The 19,885-nt window shown below is 38.8% G+C and overlaps 1 protein-coding gene and 1 pseudogene across 1 annotated transcript; both read left to right on the top strand.

Annotated features, from left to right (window-relative positions):
* The first annotated feature begins 252 nt into the window (after positions 1-252).
* On the top strand, positions 253-3,232 carry LOC121396063 (annotated as a pseudogene).
* Positions 3,233-18,221: 14,989 nt separating this feature from the next.
* On the top strand, positions 18,222-19,311 carry LOC121396181 (free fatty acid receptor 3-like). Its single transcript, XM_041570745.1, has one exon. It carries the CDS (start codon positions 18,349-18,351, stop codon positions 19,309-19,311), a length of 963 nt encoding a protein of 320 aa, XP_041426679.1. The 5' UTR covers positions 18,222-18,348.
* Positions 19,312-19,885: the final 574 nt, after the last annotated feature.

Below are 19,885 nucleotides of genomic sequence, written 5' to 3'. Positions count from 1 at the left end.
TACTGGCACTCTATTTTCTGCCACCACCTGGCATCTAGCCTGGCTATTCGAGTGCCATATTTGCTGCCTGCCCTAAAACTCTGCTTTCATACTGGATACAACTTTGTCCCAAGGATACACCTTTAGCTCCATAATACAACACATGTCCACATGATTATGGTCCTGTCTCATGGATATTGCTTTTCCCCATGTATGGCATTTCTTGCCAAAATGCTGCCCCCTCACCCTCATTTCTCCTCTGCTTACACGAGAATGGAACTGCGCAATTACACAATTAAACTAAAGGATCCAAGAAGAAGTGGCTCGGCCCATGATAAAAGAAACACAGACAGAATGAGTACGAACAAAGGTTTTTATGCCATGTTGACTCCATTAGACCTTACACTTTATCTGTAGTGAGAAGAATATGTGGTACAGCTGTATATATGTACAGGCCATGTGATAGAATAAAGGACAAAACATCCTGAAATAAATTAATTTGAGAGCTTTACATTATTTTCTCATTAGAAATATCTTATTTGTCAAGACATAACCAGTTTTATATAAGGCTGCTTTTCTGTTCATAAGCTATGAAGAAATATCTTGTCAGGAGATGCTTCTCTGGTCAATAACTTAATTTATCATCTGTTGTAATGGGTGATAAAGAAGTCCGTGCATGACAAGTGATTGGTGCCAATAGTGCCTGAGTTGAAGGTAGGTCTCAGTAGAAGAGGACAGTGTTAGAAATGATTTGTAATAGCTTACAGTTGATGTGAGTGATAGTATTAGGGTAGTTGGTTGAGCTGCCTGTGGCTCCAGTCACAGGCAGTAATACCATGAGCAAAACATGTATATTTGGGAGTAATGCAAAGTCAAAGATAGAATTTGCATATCATATTCATTTCCCCTTTTTTCTCTATGTGGACCTTCATGTGTCTTTTAGGCAAAGCAAGAATACAGTCAATGGACATCAAAAAATTTTTTTAGCTTTCAGATCAAGCTAGCAGTGGAGTAAAATCCATCAAGCTATGGCACAACTTTGCTCTGTAATCTGTAATTGCACAAGTCTAAACACGATATGTAATTGATAGGTTACAGCGCTTGTTGCATAACAACCAACAAGAATTATGATAGGATCATAAAAGTCATCGTTAAAACTTTATAGGAAGTGAAATTATTAATTTTCATGTCAAATGGTTTCCAATAGAAATCTGCTTTTTAGGCTTGTGTCAATCAATTCTAAGGATTTTTCCTGCTTCAGTTGCATAGAGAGTGCCTAAAGGGTCGTTGTCAGACCAGAACAACCACATATGGAGCCACACTAGCGAAGAGGAAAAACAGTCCAAATGGAGTTGAATCTGGAGAACTAATGAGAAAAGCAGTCTGGATGAGTTTCTCACTAATTTTACAAAAAAATCTTGCTTATGGGACTTGTTTTATTCTGGTTTTTTTTTTTCAATTTCTTAAATTTATGCTCCAGGTAATGATTCATTTGTTTTATTTATTTATTTTCTCTTAATGTTGCTATTAGATTATGTTCATTTTATTTTGATACTTCACATACTGTACATATTGTGCTTATAAATATTCTCTATGCATTACAAAATTACAAAAAATCATGAAGCAGAGTTAGACAGCAGGGATGGTCAACAAGATTTCAGTAGCATTTAGCAAATCATCCTTCTTTGTATGGGTAGAACATTGTAATAATGATATGTGGCTGAATACATCTGCATTTTGGAGAAACTGGAGTACATTATAGAGAACATACATACTATACTGTATACCTTGAAGGTTTTGCCCTGGCTGGGATAGAACCTAGGTTCTATTGATAGATACAAAAACAAACAGAAAATAGATCTTTGGATAGATACAGTAGATAAAACGACAGATTATGCTAAAGAATTTGGGGGTATGAGATGGCTCTGATATGTTTTTAAACATCACCTTCAATATGTGGCTCCCTGGTGGGGATCTCTGACCTGGAAGGCAGGACCATATTGGCTTCCAGCTCTCATGGATCCAGTTAGGCGATGAGTGCCAAGGTCATTGAGTCAAAGACAGCAGTGTCCAGCCCAAATTGTGCCAGTGCATTTACATACCAGGGAAAGGGGAGCCTTGTGGGGGTTTTTTTGTATATTGCACATTTTTTGCATTTGTAACTTTGAATTCCTCAAAGAATTCATGACTTTCATGAGGAAGGTATAGTGCTAATGAATAATGAATAAATACAATCAATAACAGAAGTAAAGAGAAGTACATTGGTTTCATGATATTATTTAGCATATCTTCTGCTGTATTGACAGTACTAAAAGCATTGGATTCATCTACCAATCAACAGATTCCCTTGGTACTGTTTTTCTGTGTAGTGATATTTGTGACTGGAGTTCCATCCAACATCCTGGCTTTCAATACTTTCCTAGTCAAGGTCCATCAGAAACGTACCCCAGTAGGAATCCTTCTTCTCAACCTTCCGGTCTCTGATCTTCTTCTCCTGTGTCTTCTCCCTTTCAAGATGGTTCAAGCTGCCTCAGATATGCACTGGCCAATGGCATTCATTTTATGCCCCATTGTAGCCATGGCATGTTTCTGCAGCATCTACGTGAGCATTCTCTTTCTAGCAGCAGTGAGTGTGGAACGGTGAGTCACCTTCCCCATGATGTTCAAAGTCAACAGAAACACCAGCTACACTGTTGGTGCCTCTTGTTTGATTTGGATTTGTACAGTTTTCCAAGGAAGCATCTTATTTGTTGACCTGCAATTCTTACCCGGTAATGACACAAATGAGGACACCAGTAATAAAAACTACTCTGAGGAGCAACTGTACATTATTCTGCCATATTGACTAGAATGCTTTTTTGTCCTCTTCTGCTTTCCCTTCCTCATAACCACCTTCTGCTACTTCGTCAGGGTGTTGATGTCCATGCCAAACATTGGAAGCCGGAAAAAATACAGAGCTATAGGGTTGGCTGTGGCAACTCTATGCAATTTTGCCACCTGTCTTGCCCCCTTTAACAGTTCTCATATCATAGGATTCATCCAGAGACAGAGACCATATTGGAAGGTCTACACATTAGTGCTGAGCTCACTCAATGCAAGTCTTGATCCCATTGTGTTTTATTACTCTTCCAATGCGATGCAGAGAGCCTTTGCCAACTGTGCCAGAGGCATCAGAAAGAAGATGGCTGCCTTATACTCCTTATGTGCCAATGCAAAATGCTCAGCACATGACCAATATGTTATTGGATTATAAAGAAAGGGACAGCTCAAAATTTAACAATGAAAAATTTTTTGAAATAATAGCAGAGCTGAGAGCCTTCATTAGAGAAGAGGTTCCAAAGGGAAATTTAAGAATATAGTCGCCTCCATGATCATCAAGTTTAAAGGGGATATCTAACCCAAAACTACCTCTTTCATAATAAAAGAAAATATAATTCTATGATTTGGGTGAATAGCACCTTTAATAATGTTTCTCGGTGGACAATTTGACACAATTATATTTTCTCATTAGATATTAGAGATGAATGTAAAATATTTTAAAAACACACATAGTCAAGAGTTCTTATCTAGCGAACAAACACGTTGGCACCACAAGTCAAACAGTTGCTCCAGTGAGTGTGTGGTCTGACCCCCTATAAAATCAAAGTACAGTAGTTAAATAGTGTATAAGTAGGTATATAGGAAGGAAGGGATCTGCCAGAGAGTTGCACATAGTGGTATTTCACTGGGTAAGAAAATATGTTAACAAAATTGTAAAAAAAAAAAAAACAGTAGGACCTTGCTTTTATATACCCAGATTATATCCTGGCTATGACATCACTTCTTTATAGTCCGGCACAGGTCTTTTTTCCACCAAATGTTGTTTTTTCCTGAATGTTACATAGATTTTTTTCATGGCCAAGGGGAAACGTAAAAATGGGGTTCTACTGTAATTAAAGGGATCCTGTCATCGGAAAACATGTTTTTTTCAAAACGCATCAGTTAATAGTGCTACTCCAGCAGAATTCTGCACTGAAATCCATTTTTCAAAAGAGCAAACTGATTTTTTTATATTCAATTTTGAAATCTGACATGGTGCTAGACATTTTGTCAATTTCCCAGCTGCCCCATTCATGTGACTTGTGCCTGCACTTTAGGAGAGAAATGCTTTCTGGCAGGCTGCTGTTTTTCCTTCTCAATGTAACTGAATGTGTCTCAGTGAGACATGGGATTTTACTATTGAGCGCTGTTCTTAGATCTACCAGGCAGCTGTTATCTTGTGTTAGGGAGCTGTTATCTGGTTACCTTCCCATTGTTCTTTTGTTTGCCTGCTGGGAGGGGGGGAAAGGGAGGGATTATATCACTCCAACTTGCAGTACAGCAGTAAAGAGTGATTGAAGTTTATCAGAGCACAAGTCACGTGACTTGGGGCAGCTCGGAAATTGACAATATGTCTAGCCCCATGTCAGATTTCAAAACTGAATATAAAAAAATCTGTTTGCTCTTTTGAGAAATGGATTTCAGTGCAAAATTCTGCTGGCGCAGCACTATTAACTGATTCATTTTGGAAAAAAAAGGTTTTCCCCATGACAGTATCCCTTTAAGGAAATTGCAATCTTGAGAAATCTAGCAAATCTCCTTACTGTATACTGGTGATCCCCAACTGGTGGCGCCGGAGCAACATGTTTCTCACCAACCCCGTGGATGTTGCTCTCAGTGGCCTCAGAGAATGTGATCATTTTTGAAATCTTGCATTGGAGGCAATTTTTGGTTACATAAAAACCAGCTGTACTGCCAAATAGAGACTCTTGTAGGCTGCCAGTCCACATTAGGGCTACCAATTCCCATTCACAGCCTTTATTTGGCACCCCAGGGACTTTTTTTCATGCTTGTGTTGCTCCCCAACTCTTTTTACATAGAATGTGGCTCATGGGTAAAAAAAAGGTTGGGGACCCCTGCTGTAAACCATCATCCAATAACTCTGTATAGTGATTTCATATACAAACATTGTACATGAAACTGTTCTGCATTAACCTTATAAATAACTGTATGCTCACTATAATCATGCTTAGCTCTACTAGTCCTCTGGAGGGCAGTACAACACAGGGTATCTCTGTTGGACGCAACGCTCAGGGCACTGTATTCCACTATATTCCACATGGCAACGGGCCACTATGAGGAAATGATTGACAAGATTTTATATATTTACCTGCTACTGTAAATAAGGAGCATCATCAAGTATAGAATATAGTGAATTTTTTTTTTATTTGTATTTAACCATATTATTATGTGAAGACACAGTTATAGAGATATGATTACTTAAAAAAGGTGACATCTAGTGTCACATCATTTTGTTAGATTACATCATGCAGCATGCACAGATGAAGGTGGCTTCCATTTTTGGCAAGTGAGGACCCACATTAATACCTGACTGACTATCCAAGTTTCTATGACTTGAAGCCGTTTGTTGGAGATAATTTCCTAGTTCACACCTAGTGGTGGGATTGCTAAACCAGTGATACACTCAGTGCAGGAAGAACAATCAGCAGCTAGAATTAGTCTTCTTAACACAGGAAGCCTTAAATCATACTTTTATTTCTATTTAGGACCATCAGCATTAAAGCATAGAAATGCTGTATTTTATAGACCAGGGGGCCAATTCATTAACTTCGAGTGAAGGATTCGAAGTAAGAAAACTGTAAGAAAAAGTGTTTTTTTGGCTACTTCGACCATCGAATGGGCTACTTCGACCTTCGACTACGACTTTGAATCGAATAATTCGAACTAAAAATCGTTCGACTATTCGACCATTCGATAGTCGAAGTACTGTCTCTTTAAAAAAAAAACTTCGACCCCCTAGTTCGCAACCTAAAAGCTACCGAAACCAATGTTAGCCTATGGGGAAGGTCCCCATAGGCTTGGCTAAGTTTTTTTGGTCGAAGGATAATCCTTCGATCGTTGGATTGATATCCTTTGAATCGTTCGACAGAAGACGTCGCACTCGGCACAACTACACAAGTTAAGATTTAGCGGAAGGTCCATAGATGGTACCACGCATGCACTGAACTCTGTTTGGCTTGAATTATCCATCATAGTGGTTAATTCTGCTGGAGAGATAATGGAGATATTAATGGTGTTCCTCACATGTACAAGTGCTGTTTGGATTAAACCAGGAACATGTTCCCAGCCTGGTTTCAATTTCAAGTTTCCGCTTTATGGGATGAACAAGGGATGAGTCTTTCTCTAGAAATTTCCAATAAGAAACCTCTCCATGATCGCCCTTGCTTCAGTGATAGAGCAAACTAGAAATAACCAGCACACAGGAGTCTTATTGTTGTGATCTTCACACAAATGGACCCCCTCCTACAAGCTTTGTATATATTCTAATACAAATGTTAACAATGGGGTGATGTCATAAAAGGTGCAAACAGAGGGCTCATTTTGGTCACAAAATGTTTGCTGTTGCTTCACAAATCGTTGCCATTCATATAAGGCATGTGTATGTCAAGCTGCTCCTTTCAATTGTGTATTTTAATGTAAACAGCCAATGTGCCCCACCAGTCTGCCCAGTTGAATCACACACACAGTGCACCTATTGATGATGGGGGAACCTGGAGATACAACTGAAGGTGGTGGTCTCTCCAGGTTTCACATAGAAATCACACACTTTAGTTCAAACTGCTTCAGATTGTTACAAAAGACACACGCAATTGTGTTGCACTGACTACAGATGCAAGATGTGTCTGTCCCAATTTTGCCCAGTGCATGAAAAAGGACTCAACAATGCTTGTGTTTTGTACACAAACCAGGTATAAGTTGAGTTGAGCAGAGGTTGTGTCACATCTGACACAACTGGACACAAGTCTAGTGCACAATACTGACACAACCTGGAGCTTCTGCCGGTGGGAACCATGGAGCTATTGCCAGGTCCAGAGAGGTTCCTCATTGTCAATAGACCAAGTTGTTGTGTCGTTTCGCTTTCCCGGAAAATTTGCGAAATGGCAAAAATGTTCGAAACGCATTGAAGTCAATGGACTTCAAAATAGTTTTGACGTACGACAATTTTGACACAAACGAGAATTTTTAAACGCACAACAATTTTGTATGCTGCAAATTTTCGTGAATTTATTCGCTGGCAACGAAATTTGGAAATTCGCCGCAAATTTGTGCCTGGCGTATTTATTCAGCCATCACTACTTAGCAGCCCAGGTTGCCATTTTGTCCACCTTCCATTTTCTGCAAACACCTGTGCATTAATTAGAATGACCTCCCTTCTCCAAGCCATCACTGAACAATTTATATCACAAACATCCTCATGACAATAATAACACAAGTCATAGCATCTGCATCATCCTTAGCATATGATGGGATGATATCTCTTTTTTTAAGGAAAAAGAAATTCATTCATTGCCGTGGCCTGAGTTTACTTTGCTTCTTGCATTGTTTGTATTTCTGTTCAAGAAGTGAAACCTTCCCCGGCTCCTGGAAGGAAACTACAACTAAAATAAAGGCTAAAGTTCAAAGGAAAATGGTCTTACGCCTTCTCTACATGAGACTAAAAGCTCTTTTACAGTCAATTTTCCCCATAAGAGTTTCAAGCCTGTTTCTGTGATGTTACTTTTTATAAGAGGTGTAAGAGGCAAATATCTCCCGTAATGAAATAACAAACACTCATGCTGAATGGACTTTGATCTCATTAAGTAGAATGCAGGCAGATAAGGTTGCTGCAAGGTGAGTTTCAACTATAAAAGAAAGTATGTAAGGACTCATTTACCAATGATAGGGATGTAAATGCTGGAGCCCCATAGAACCCATACAAGGAGCACTTTTGTCTGTTGGAGCTGTAAGTACAAACTGTGCTCTTCACATTGTCTAGGTCCCGTGGTTATCTCCTACCATAAGGTTCTCCAGTGCCTAGTGCTCATCAGCTTGCACAGTCTAAATGGCGCTGAAGCAGAAGGTGTTCTAGGAGATGGCCAACTGTTGCTCATCCCTTGTGTATCTTGTATGCCCACTGGAGAAATGTCCAATATTATGCAAGTGCCTTCTGTCATTGGTACAAATTCAAGGCAGTTTTAGTCCATTAGCATATTAGTGTTGAAGACCTCCTGTTTCAAGCAGTGACAGGCACAAACGGGGGAGGTGGGTATTTCCCACAGAAACACAGGGGGGGAATAATGTGCTAAAAATTACAAATACCGCACAAACCTTCAAAAAATTCAAGTTTTTTGGACAGTTACTAAAAAAAATTCAGAACTAAAAATTCAGAAAACCTCTAATCAAAAACAGAAATATTGTGAGTCAGAACTGATTAAAAATGATGGTCCAATAGGATCAGCGAAGGTCCCGTTGACTTCTATAGGACCTTGTAGCAGCGTGACAAGCTACTGACTGACCAGCTGGGTCTGATTAGCATCTCGTTAAAGCCCAGGCTGGTGAGTCTCTCATAATGTCTGAACGGCTCTGACTAGGAGAGACACGAGGAGAGAGTTGTGGATCCTGACACAAAGGATCCTATGTTTCTGTGCACACACAGTCATACATTTAAAAGATCTGTAATTTGACTGTTTTTTTGTTATCATTGATCTGCCAGTGCTGCCTATTTTTGTTGCTTTTGAATAGAAAACTGCCTTTATTTTTACCTGTTTACTGCCGGCTGAAATAAAAGCCATTTTTCTTTGAGACTTTTGCTGTCCTGACGCTTAGGGGAAGATTTATCAAGGGTCGAAGTGAGTTTGAGGGAATTTTCGAAGTCAAAAAATTCGAATAGGATACTACGGGGCAGATTTACTAAGGTTCGAATGGTAAATTCGAATTTAAATTTGAATTTTCTATTTTTTTGTGTCAAAACTCACAAATTCGAATTTAAAAGCACCAACATGAATATACATTTGACTGTGAGATTTATTACACCTCAACCATGGAAAAAGTTCTAATTAGAATATTTGCCACCTTAAACATGTCGAGTTCCTGTACAAGTCAATAGCAGAGGTCTGTTGACCCATTTGAAGATGTTATTAGCCTTCCTGACATACGAGTTTCTTTCGGAAAAAAAACCTCAAATTGGGTTTCATTCGAATTCGATTCAAATTTGATTTGAGTTTTTGGCTCAATGACATTCATTTGAATTGAAGACGTTCGAGTTTTTTCATAAATAATATAATATTCGAGTTCTGAGTACATTCAAATTTATTAGAGTAAAATCAAATTCACATAAATTTGAAATGTGACCTTTGATAAATCTGCCCCTTAATAAATCTTGAATTTTTAGAGATTTAAAGAAATCTAGATGTAGAGGATCGCACAAATCCTTCCCCTGTTTTTCTGTCTGTGACATCATCCAGCTCAGTTACAGACTGGAGAGCCATCCGATTGGCTGGGTGCCCCAGTGCATCCTTGGGAGAGGGATAGTGCCTGACTTTTTTTCAGACAGAGCTCATAAAGGGACCCCTGCTGCAGCAGCCAGAGAGATCCAGATCTGTGGAGAGTGACACTGTGTTTTTCTCTGCTTGAGAAAGTAATTGAGCATTAGGGAGAGCCAGTTTCTATCTGCTGCCTGTGGATACTTTTGCTACTGTGTGTTTCCCCAGGGTGAGGACAGGTCTTGCTCGTGTACCTGCCATGTGGGAACGGCTACTACTTTCAAAGGGAAAGGTACCTTGGGGCAGGTATCGCTACCTGGGCACATAAGGACTCTTGGGGAAGGGACATTGAACTGACCGGAGTGATTTTGAATTTATTCACCCAGTGTGGGATAGTGGCATCGAGAGACTGTGCCAGGGGTTGATAGTCCACACAGGTTCCCCAGAGTAAAGTGATATTGTGTGATTTACATTTACAGTTTACATAAAGTTTATATTTGTTTTATTTTAAACTGTGTGTGTTTTATTTTTCCTAGTGGAAACCCCTTGAGTAGTGAGCCTCAGTGTTCCCTAGGTGGAGGCACTGCACTGTAAATCCCAGTTCCCTTTTCATATGCAAAAGGGACTCAGGGCCCTGGATTGCCAAGGGTTGAAGAGATAGTAACCAATTTAGGGTTATATAGAAAAAAAACTAAATTTTTTAGAGATTCATGAAAAAAAAAGAAATTCAAATGATAGTGAATAAACCCCTACTTGTGCCACTGTCATTGGCCAAATCAAATCCAAGTCTTAGAGGCCCATTTATCAATATTCTGATTTAAAAAAAAACTTACTTTCTCTAAAATCACAACTATCCACATAATAATATTAAGACCTCAAAAGCCTTGAAATTTTCATGTAAATACAAATAAAATTTGGAGAAGTACTAATCACATTGACTTCTACATGACCTTCACAGCTCTTAGATGACAAAATTTTGCATTAGTGGTTTTTGTGGTTTTCCGTTTGATAAATCACAAATTTTTCAGCAGAATTTGGATTCGGCAAAATCCTCGTGTCTAGCTGAGGCTACTACGAATCCTTAAAATCATGTGACTTTTTTCAGAAAAGGGAAAAAAAAATTGCCACTTCACGTGCGGCTCTTTTTTCCCTCCCCGTCTTCATTTCCATATGCAAATTAGAGTTTGGGTGTGGTTCGGCATTCGGCCAAATCTTTCACGAAGGATTCGGGGGTTCAGCAGAATCCAAAATAGTGGATTCAGTGCATCACTAACCAAAATAAAAAAAAGTTAATTCAGAAATGGGAAATAAAGGGATCTTGAGACAAATTTCCTAGTCTCAATAGCTAAGAGTTGAGTGGGAGATGAGCACTGAATGGAGCCAAACAGATTTGGGGTGAGTGGGTGAACCACATAATTCTCCCTCAATTTTTTTTCATGGTAGGAAACAGCTGCTGATGAAGACAGTATTAGCGCAGGATAAGTCTGGGGCGCAGGCTTTATGTTATATTATACCACATATCCACAACTGTAGGAACGTGTCAGAGTAAAGTATAGGCCACATACACTGCATTGCTCACACACCTATATTTGTTTAAGAGAAACTAGTCATTGCCCAATGCTATAGTGCTTCTAGGAGGTAATAACTTGCCACTGTAAGGGGAAGAAGGAACACTTGCTTTATGCAAAAAAAAAAATATTAAGCAGACACTATTTTTTTCATTTGTCTTTTCTTAAAAAAACAACTGTGTGGAAAAACAACTTGATTGGGAGCAAGTTTATCAAAGGCCATGGACATTTTTTCTACTTTTCATATTTTATCATTGGTGGAAAAACTGATTTGTCAAGAGAAAGATATCTTATTCTAGAAGTTGGTGTCCCTCATTGTCCATCGACTGAGGATTGCCCTGGGAAGTCTATACAAATATTTGGAACCACCCACTGTGTCTGATGAATTGGAGGGGAGTCTGAGGAACACTAATTCAAACAATTCCCCCCAATGAGAATCTTGTTATGCAATATCATTTATGTTAGGGCAATGTTGACTGAACTGGCTTTAGTTGGTGGCAGTTAGAAGTGGGCCAGCTAGCTGAGCACTTGAGGCTCCACAAAAGAAGAAGGAACAGTTGCAAGGTCAAAGCACTAGGTCGTTCTCTCTGTTCCATTTATAGTGGTAGACATTTGATGTCGGCCACACACCCCTGAGGAAAGAAGATGCTTAGGATGCTGGGCAGAGGGACAGGCCAAGCAGGATAAACAACAAGAAAAACAGGGCTATCCAGCACTGATTGATTAAGTACCCCTGTGGGTACGAAACGCGTAGGGCCCAAGGAGATGCAAGAATTTTTTTAACTTTGAATAATAAAGTCATTTTTTTTACTAATACTTTTGGCCCTGTGGATTTCTCTGAGCGCCGGATAGCCCTGTTTTTCTTGTCATATATCCTGGTTCGCCAATCCCTGAAGCTGAGGGGCTGGTGCACCTGGACCACATGATCCACTTGGTGAGCTATTTACATCAATGTTCTGGAGCACCTTTTAGAGGGACAGGCCAAACACACTAGGAAACCTGGCCCTTGTCTTATTAGTAATACTGGGATTGAGAACATCTCAAAGACTAGTGTGAAGCTCTATTAGTGATTGTGAATAATGTCTCTTCTTGATTGTAACACTATTCACCACTGAAGTGTCCAGCCAAAGGGTTTCCTTGAAAAGGTGGCATGAGAGTCTAAAGGTTCAATTCCAACATAGAAAAATAAATCAGTTCACCAGTTCCCCTCATTGCATGCTCCCTTAGTAACAAATGGGACAATATTGACTTGAATTTTGAATATATATATATATTCCTTGGTTGCCCATGCATCATTATAAAGTCTCATAGTCTCTTCTTCATCCATCACAAACCTGTGCCATCTCATGTAGAACTTAACCCTAAATTTCCATAAATAATTCAAAGGGAAAGTCGTCAAGCTAAAGCTGTGCGTCCTCTTTATGTAGGGAGATCCAGTGCTTTTGGGGGGGGATAGGATCCTGGGTGCCAGAGGTGTTTTTTCTGTATCAGCCCTTTTAGTCCTATTCTAAAACTGACCCTACTTGTGTCTCATTGACCTCACCGAGTGCTACGGTGCTCAGTTTATATATTTACTGTAAATATATTGTTATTACTCAACCACAGAAAGCAGTGTCAACATTCTGTTAATTGGCTCATAGCTACAATGTTAAACGTAGGTTTCTTAATTTATTTTGCGATAAGTATCAGCGCTACAAATGATGTGTAATTAGTGGCACCTGGTAAAATGACAGGAGCAAATATTAAAGAGGGAACAGATGGTTAGAGAACAAAAACATTTTGTATAGATGTAGATTGATAGCATCAGTAATTTAATAAAAGCTATGGTGTTTATAGGCAGGGCCACTGAACATGACAACAACCCTTATTATGGCAGTGCAAATGTGGAAACATATTTTTGTTATAACAAAATGGGGGAAAGTTGTGCTCACCACTAAAATTGAATTCATTAAACAGGAGTGCAATGAGACTGTGACCACAAAATTCATACAAAGACAAGAGTTCCTCTGACTCACCCACAATCCAAACACTATGAAAAATTAAGACATTTTCAAGCTTCCAAAAAGTGCCCTCCCCTAAACAAAACAAGGCTTATTTTTCCATACTGCAATGTATTCAAGATGGCCATCTTCATCACAGTCCTCTGACATTTGTTCCAATAAAACTAGTGATGAGTGAAAAATTTTTGCCAAGTTTCACCATGAAAATGTAGCCCACAGACACTAATGGGTGAGAAAAATGTGTTGCTCTTCAAAAATTTGTCAAGCATCAAAAAAATTTTGCCGTTTCACGAATTTTTGGTGAAGCAAAATGGGTCTCATTTGTTAAAAAGGCACCTGGTCCTTTCTTGAACCAATCTGACAATACTGTACAGGGTCATACTGGGGGGCCGGGGCCCACCGGTGCTGTTGTCCCAGGGCCCCCCTCCAGACCCCTGCCCTCCGCCGTGAGTTTCTCTTTTTGATGGGATCTTTTTTTTTCTATTTTTTTGCAGATGACAATGGGGTCAGGTAGAGGGGGATTATAGATGTGGCAGGGGAGGCCCCTCAATACTGCAGCCCTGGTGGACCCAGAGCCCCCTAGTCCAACACTGGTAGAGACCCACAGAGATTTCACATGTTGGGTAACATTACTAATCAGCTCTTATGTTAAGGGGCATATTTGTCAAGGGTCGAATTTCAAATTTGAAAACTTCAAAAAGACCAAACGAAATTTAGTCAAAGATTTTGTCGGATTAGGTCAGTTTTTGATCGAATAGGTCCGTATTCGGCCGAATTCGAATACGAAATGAAGAACCTTTGATTCGAAATCAAAGGTTTTCCCAAAAAAATTGACTCCAAGTGGGTTCGAGGAGGTTTTAGATGGCAAATCGTCGAACTCGAATTTTTAAAGAGACAGTACATGATAAATTTCAAATTTTCAAATTTTTTCAAATTCAAATCGAATTTGGACTATTCCCTAGTCGAAGTACACAAAAAATAGCTTGAAATTTCAATTTTTTGAATTAAGAAATTTCGCCTCGAACTTTGATAAATCTGCCCCTAATGTTTGGACAAAAATCAAAGATTTTTTGTGGAAAAACTTTGACTTGAATTCGATTCATACGATTCCAATTCTATCGAAAACTGACCTATTTGGCCAAAAAAAAACGACTTAATTTCAGTTGATCTTTTTGAATTTGAATTTCGAGATTTTTAAAATTCAACCCTTGATAAATATTCCCCTATGTGTTTGTATTTTATTGGTGCCTGGTTTCAAAGGACATCATCTGACAAACTCAATAAAAACACAAGCTGCCATGATGGTTTGAAAAATAAGTTCTGCAGAAACCAATGCAGTCTGCGTAATGCATCAGAGAAGTGATCAGCCTTGCATCATGAGTTTTCCGTGGTGTCGCTTCTATAAAGTGGTGGGGGCTCTATACCAAAAGCTGAGGTTTCTCCTGTTTAATGTATAAACCAATGTATTATATTGTATTTATTTATTTATCTGAGAAATTGCTCTTTGTTTTACTTGACATTTTATGGGACATCCTATATATATAGAAGATGCCCAATAAGAAAATGCATAACCTGATTAGGTTAGGGTTCTACCTTGGGAAATAGGAATATCGTACAGATAAACCCATGTCAATGAGATTTAAGAATTATTTTTAGAAATATAGAGAAGTCATAAGCCATGGTTATAGGCAGGATTTCATTTCCATTTATAAGTCAAGCCATTGTACTTTACTACATTATACAATTAATACTAAGGGGGTTATTTACTAAACTCTGAATGCAAAAATCACAAAAAATCTGTGATTTTTTTTATATAAAATCAGACTTTTAAAAAAAATCACAAACTTTTCAGAATTTATTAAACCCAGAGGATGGAAAAAGTCTGAATCAGAAAAGTCGGCATCTCAGTCCTGTTGAGGTTGCATATAAGTCAATGGGGGAAGTCCTGATTATTTTTGATGTGCGCTGGGTTTCATGCAATACCACAAAGTTTTCGGAGTTTTCGGGTGAAAAATTGTGAAAATCGGATGAAAAATCTGGAAAAAAAAATCGCAAAGTAAAAGGGAAAATGTAATAATAAATAAACACAAAAAATCTGAGCGGAGTTTATCGGAGTTTGTAGCAGAAAATATTGAGATAAATTCGAACTTCGATAAATAACCTCCTAAGTATCAATAAATATTTCTGCAGAAAATACTGTGACAAATTAGAAAAGCTTATTTAATTCAAAAGGTTATAAATATGTTGTAGAGGAAGTTATAAATGTTGTACTAATGATATTATTGATCTGCTCATCATTTTAATATATGTGGGGAGGAGTATGAAAGGAGTAGCACATCATAGCACCAAAGTACACAACTCATACAACTCACACAAGGAACCAATCTAATAAACCTTATTACTGGTATTTAATAACAGGAGATATGAGGAGGTGTCTGATTCTACTCTAAGGCTGGCAGAGAGCATTACATGTTCCCGTTAACTGATCTTAATTATTCTGTTGATGGTTAAAATCAGAGCTTTTAGGCTACAGATCTCATTTCTGCTTGGAAGAAAAGCTTTATTTTTATGTTGTTTGGATGCTGCTTGACCTTGGAGCCACAGTTGCTGAACAGAATACCAGAAAAGGAATTGTTTTATTCTACAAGAAGAAGGTATTGCTGAGAAAATGAAAACCTTGTTATGGATTCATGGGAAATGCCAACTATACAGTAAAAGGTTTGAATGATATTATTAATGATGAGTAACAAGGAAATTTCCTAAAGCTTCTTTATCTCTCTCTCTCTCTCTCTCTCTCTCTCTCTCTTTCTCTCTATTTATAAAAAAAAACCTCCAAATACTTTAGTGTCTGAGTTCATGAAGATAGATTTCCTGAAGCTTCTTTATATCTTTCTCTCTTTTTATAGAAAAACAGATATTTTACTGTCTGAGTTCATCATTTGCAGAGCACATATACAGCACAACATGCCTATCTCTCAAGATAAGAATTATTAGAGGTATTTTCAGTGAATTTGTTTGGTAAAAGGAATTGTATGTGTAGCGCTATAGTAAATTTAAGTGGCACTGTCTCTACTAAGAGCTTACCCATATATATACAGTATTTTTGCACTGGATGAGACCTTTCTCTCACGGGTGAAGCTCTTGGTGTGGTGGCAGGGTGTAGTGGGACTGTAACAAAGTGCTATGAACAAAACAATAATTGGGCGCCAGTGGTTCTTTATGCTTAGTCAGAGAACATAGTTTATTCAACAGAATAATCCACATAGGAATACATAGGAATCATCAAGAACATAGAGCACAGAGGATAGCATATACTCACAAGCACAAGCAGGCAAGGGAACATGTACAACAGCAATGAAGGTACACTCAGCTTTCAGCCTTTTCTCTAAGTGGAACCCAAGGGAATCTCTACATCCCTAAGTCTGTACACTTAGTCCCTACTTCTGGGCAATTAGTACCTGGGATCTTAATCCCTCTGACTCTCCTCGTTGGAGCCTTAGGCTGCTCAACTAAATAACCTGTTTATCACTACTAGGGGTAGATTTTCTAAGTGGTGAAAATTCGCCAGTGGCGGCTTCGCAGCCATCGCAACCCTTCGCCAGACGAAAATTCGTTCAGACAGCGCTAATTTAATAAAATGCTAATTTTCTCTAGTGTTACTTAGGCAATTTGAGCAAATCTTAGCGCAACTTCTTAGAGGTCTTCACTCATATGGCGGGAAATTTAAAGTTAAATGGACGTATATGTTGTGCAAATACATTACCTTACCACCAATCCAGGGAATCTTAATAAAGACAATAGAGTTGTTATATTCCCCTACACATGAGCCCACTGTATAGTTTATGTTCCATATGTTAGAAAATGTATGGGGGAACCCGGTTACCCAAAAAAATATTTAAGGACTTTTGCAGCCTATCACTCTGAAAAAAGGAAAAGACGCCAGAATTTTTTGGACTTAGAATCTTTTTCCACTAAAAAATATGATGTAAGTGACAGAAGATTGAGGAAGATCTATGCACTCCATTGGTTTGAGGTGGCGAAAGCAAGTTTGGCGAAAGACGTAACGTTCAGTAAAATCCGCATTTTAGTGAATTTGCGGAGTAATGTCCATTTGCCAGAGCAAAAATTCGCTTGGCGATAGAGTGTGAATGACCACTAGCATTTGTCTCTTTCGCTAGCGAATTAGGAAATCTGCAAAGTGCCTGAAAGTGGTAACTCTGGTGAATTGTCGCCAGCGTTAGTCGCTTCGCCATTTAGTAAATCTGCTCACTAGAGTGACCTATTAGAGAATATAGCTTATCCTGTACTAGGCCTAATGTACCTAGGTTCCACTACCCATTCCCTTCCTGTCTGCTTAGTAAGGGCTAAAGTAATGGACCCTGAGTGCATGGCTACCAAGGGTTTTATACTATATCACAGTGCCATCTACTGGTCACTATTGTGAACACCAAGGGCATAGTTTAAGGCAGAATAATGAAATAGGTCCCCCATTAGGATTCATTTAGGCATCTAAAACATTGGGGATTTGCCTGCCAATAGTATTAAGGGTGGCTAATTTACCAAATCCCTACATTTGTATTTTTTATGAAAAATTGATGAGATTTCTGGCTGTATTTCAATACAGAACCTGACTGTTGTCTGAATCTGGTGGAAAAATAGTACCGCATCTAATAGTTTATAAGGCTATCATTTAGGGGGTTATTCCCCCTATTATTTAGCCTAAAGAAGCCCTGCTGTAATACCATGTAGACTTTTCTTGTGCCCAGATGGTATGTACACTTCAATTCAGTTCCACACCATGATGAACATGGGAGACAGCTGAACTTATTCCTATTTTACCATGCAGCCTGGAATTCACATGCCACAAGGAAAACACTCATTACATGGTTTCATGTAGCATAGATGATTTTAAATCAGTCTTAGAGAGTGTGAAAAGATAAGGGGGTAATGAACCTGAATAGATAAGCTGGAGAACGGTGGTTTCCCTGTTTGATCAAACATCTCACTGCTGTACTTCTTACATATGATTATTGGTGTAATTTCCTAAACATCCCCATGTTGTGTTGTGCTTTGTACTCTTTCCAGGTCTGTTTCTCACCTACAGAAAAATTGTGTATGGGCTGAACAACTGAACTAACAAAGCAAACTACTCAAGAGGACGTAACACACAGAACACAGGTAGCAACATATGGCAATTTCATATAAAATGTATGAGCAGCCCATAAAACTTTCTTAGTAAATATTTGACTTTAAGTACCTCCTCACAGGCTGTTTTACTTCTTGACAAGAGAGAGGCGTTTGTTAGATCTGTGCGTTTATAGGTTTCATGTAAAAGCAGAATTAACCCTGCTACTTATTTAATTTTTCAGTTTCTGGGTAACAACGGGCAGAAGAGCACACACGGAGAGGAAACTGTTGTATATTCTTTGCCTCATTCCCCTGGAATGAATTTGGTGAAAAATGGAATACTTTGATGGAGCACCGTGGCTTTTTTTGATGGTGTATATTGTTACATTTGTAGCAGGGCTTCCACTCAACTTGCTGGCCTTTGTTACACTCATCAGAAAATTCAGGCAGCAGCTAGTCTCAATAGACATCTTACTCTTCAACTTGACTGTGTCTGACCTGTTACTATTGGCTTTCCTCCCATTCCGAATGGTGGAAGCAGCTTCTGGGATGGAATGGTTTATGCCTTATGTTTTCTGTCCCTTGTCATTTTTTATGTATTTTAGCAGCATCTACATTACATCGCTTTTCCTCATGGCTATAAGTGTAGAGAGGTATCTGGCCGTGGCGTATCCTATCAAATACAAGCTTCTAAAAAACCCATTGTATTCAGTAGTGGGAAGTGTCGTCATCTGGATCCTTGGGACCATGCACTGCAGCATTGTCTACATTGTGGAGCATTTTGTACCTGATAACACAAATAAAACCAATGCAACACGTTGCTATGATCAATTCTCACCAGAACAGCTCAATATTCTTTTGCCTGTTCGACTGGAGATGTTTGTAGTTCTCTTTTGTATCCCTCTCCTTGTTACTGTCTTCTGCTACATCAACTTTGTCAAAATCATGGTGGCCCAGCCCCGCATTCAGAAGGAGAAGAAGAGAAGAGCCATTGGTTTAGTGGTGGCCACACTCATCAACTTCATCCTTTGTTTCATGCCTTACAATGTATCACATGTGGTGGGCTTCATGGAGGGTCAGAGCCCACTCTGGAGAACATATGTTCTTCTTCTAAGCACATTCAATTCCACAGTGGACCCTGTGATTTTCTACTTCTCTTCTGCCTCCTTTAAAAATATGTTTTTAGAGGGCCTGCTCCAGGTAATGAACAAAATACATTTAGAAAGCTGTTGGGGCTCAAGTATGGAACGTTGCAAGAAAGCAAAAGAGGAAACTTATGAAAGTCATGGCTCATAAAGCAAGGGATGTCTGGATAACTCAAGGCTTGAGTTGTTACTTCTCGACTGCAATAAAAGTCTTCATCACAAGTATAAACGGAGTTTTGCATTAGCGACATTAATACAACCACAAGATACTAATAGTACAAAACACAAATGCTACATTGATGGTACTCCAGCTGTTGAGAACTGTTGGTGGATACTGGTACCTGGAGATTTATGGTGTTTCTGTGCCATCAAAAGAGAACCTGAAACATCTGATTGTTATTTCTATCCTCCATCCCTAATGCTTTTTTTGAAGCATAGACCAAGACTAACATTTATAACTGGAATGACATTATGAAGATGGAAACAATCTAAGCATATTACTCAAGGTAACTGGCCTGGAAGCAAAAGGGGCAGCATAATTAATGTGGTATAATGAAGGAGCACAGCACTGCAAGATGGAAACTTCTCCCAGGTAGTTCATTTTTCCTTGATAGATTTATAAATCAGGAATAAGGAAGACATTCATTTCAGAACAAATATTAAACTGACTTAAAACAGGATTTTCAAGAAATATACTGTCTTGACAAACCTTGGTGATATTAGGT

The sequence above is a fragment of the Xenopus laevis genome, chromosome 7S (assembly GCF_017654675.1).
Source record: "Xenopus laevis strain J_2021 chromosome 7S, Xenopus_laevis_v10.1, whole genome shotgun sequence".
NCBI lineage: Eukaryota > Metazoa > Chordata > Amphibia > Anura > Pipidae > Xenopus > Xenopus laevis.
The sequence above is the reverse complement of the archived record's forward strand: the minus strand, read 5'-3'. Positions and strand labels throughout refer to the sequence as shown.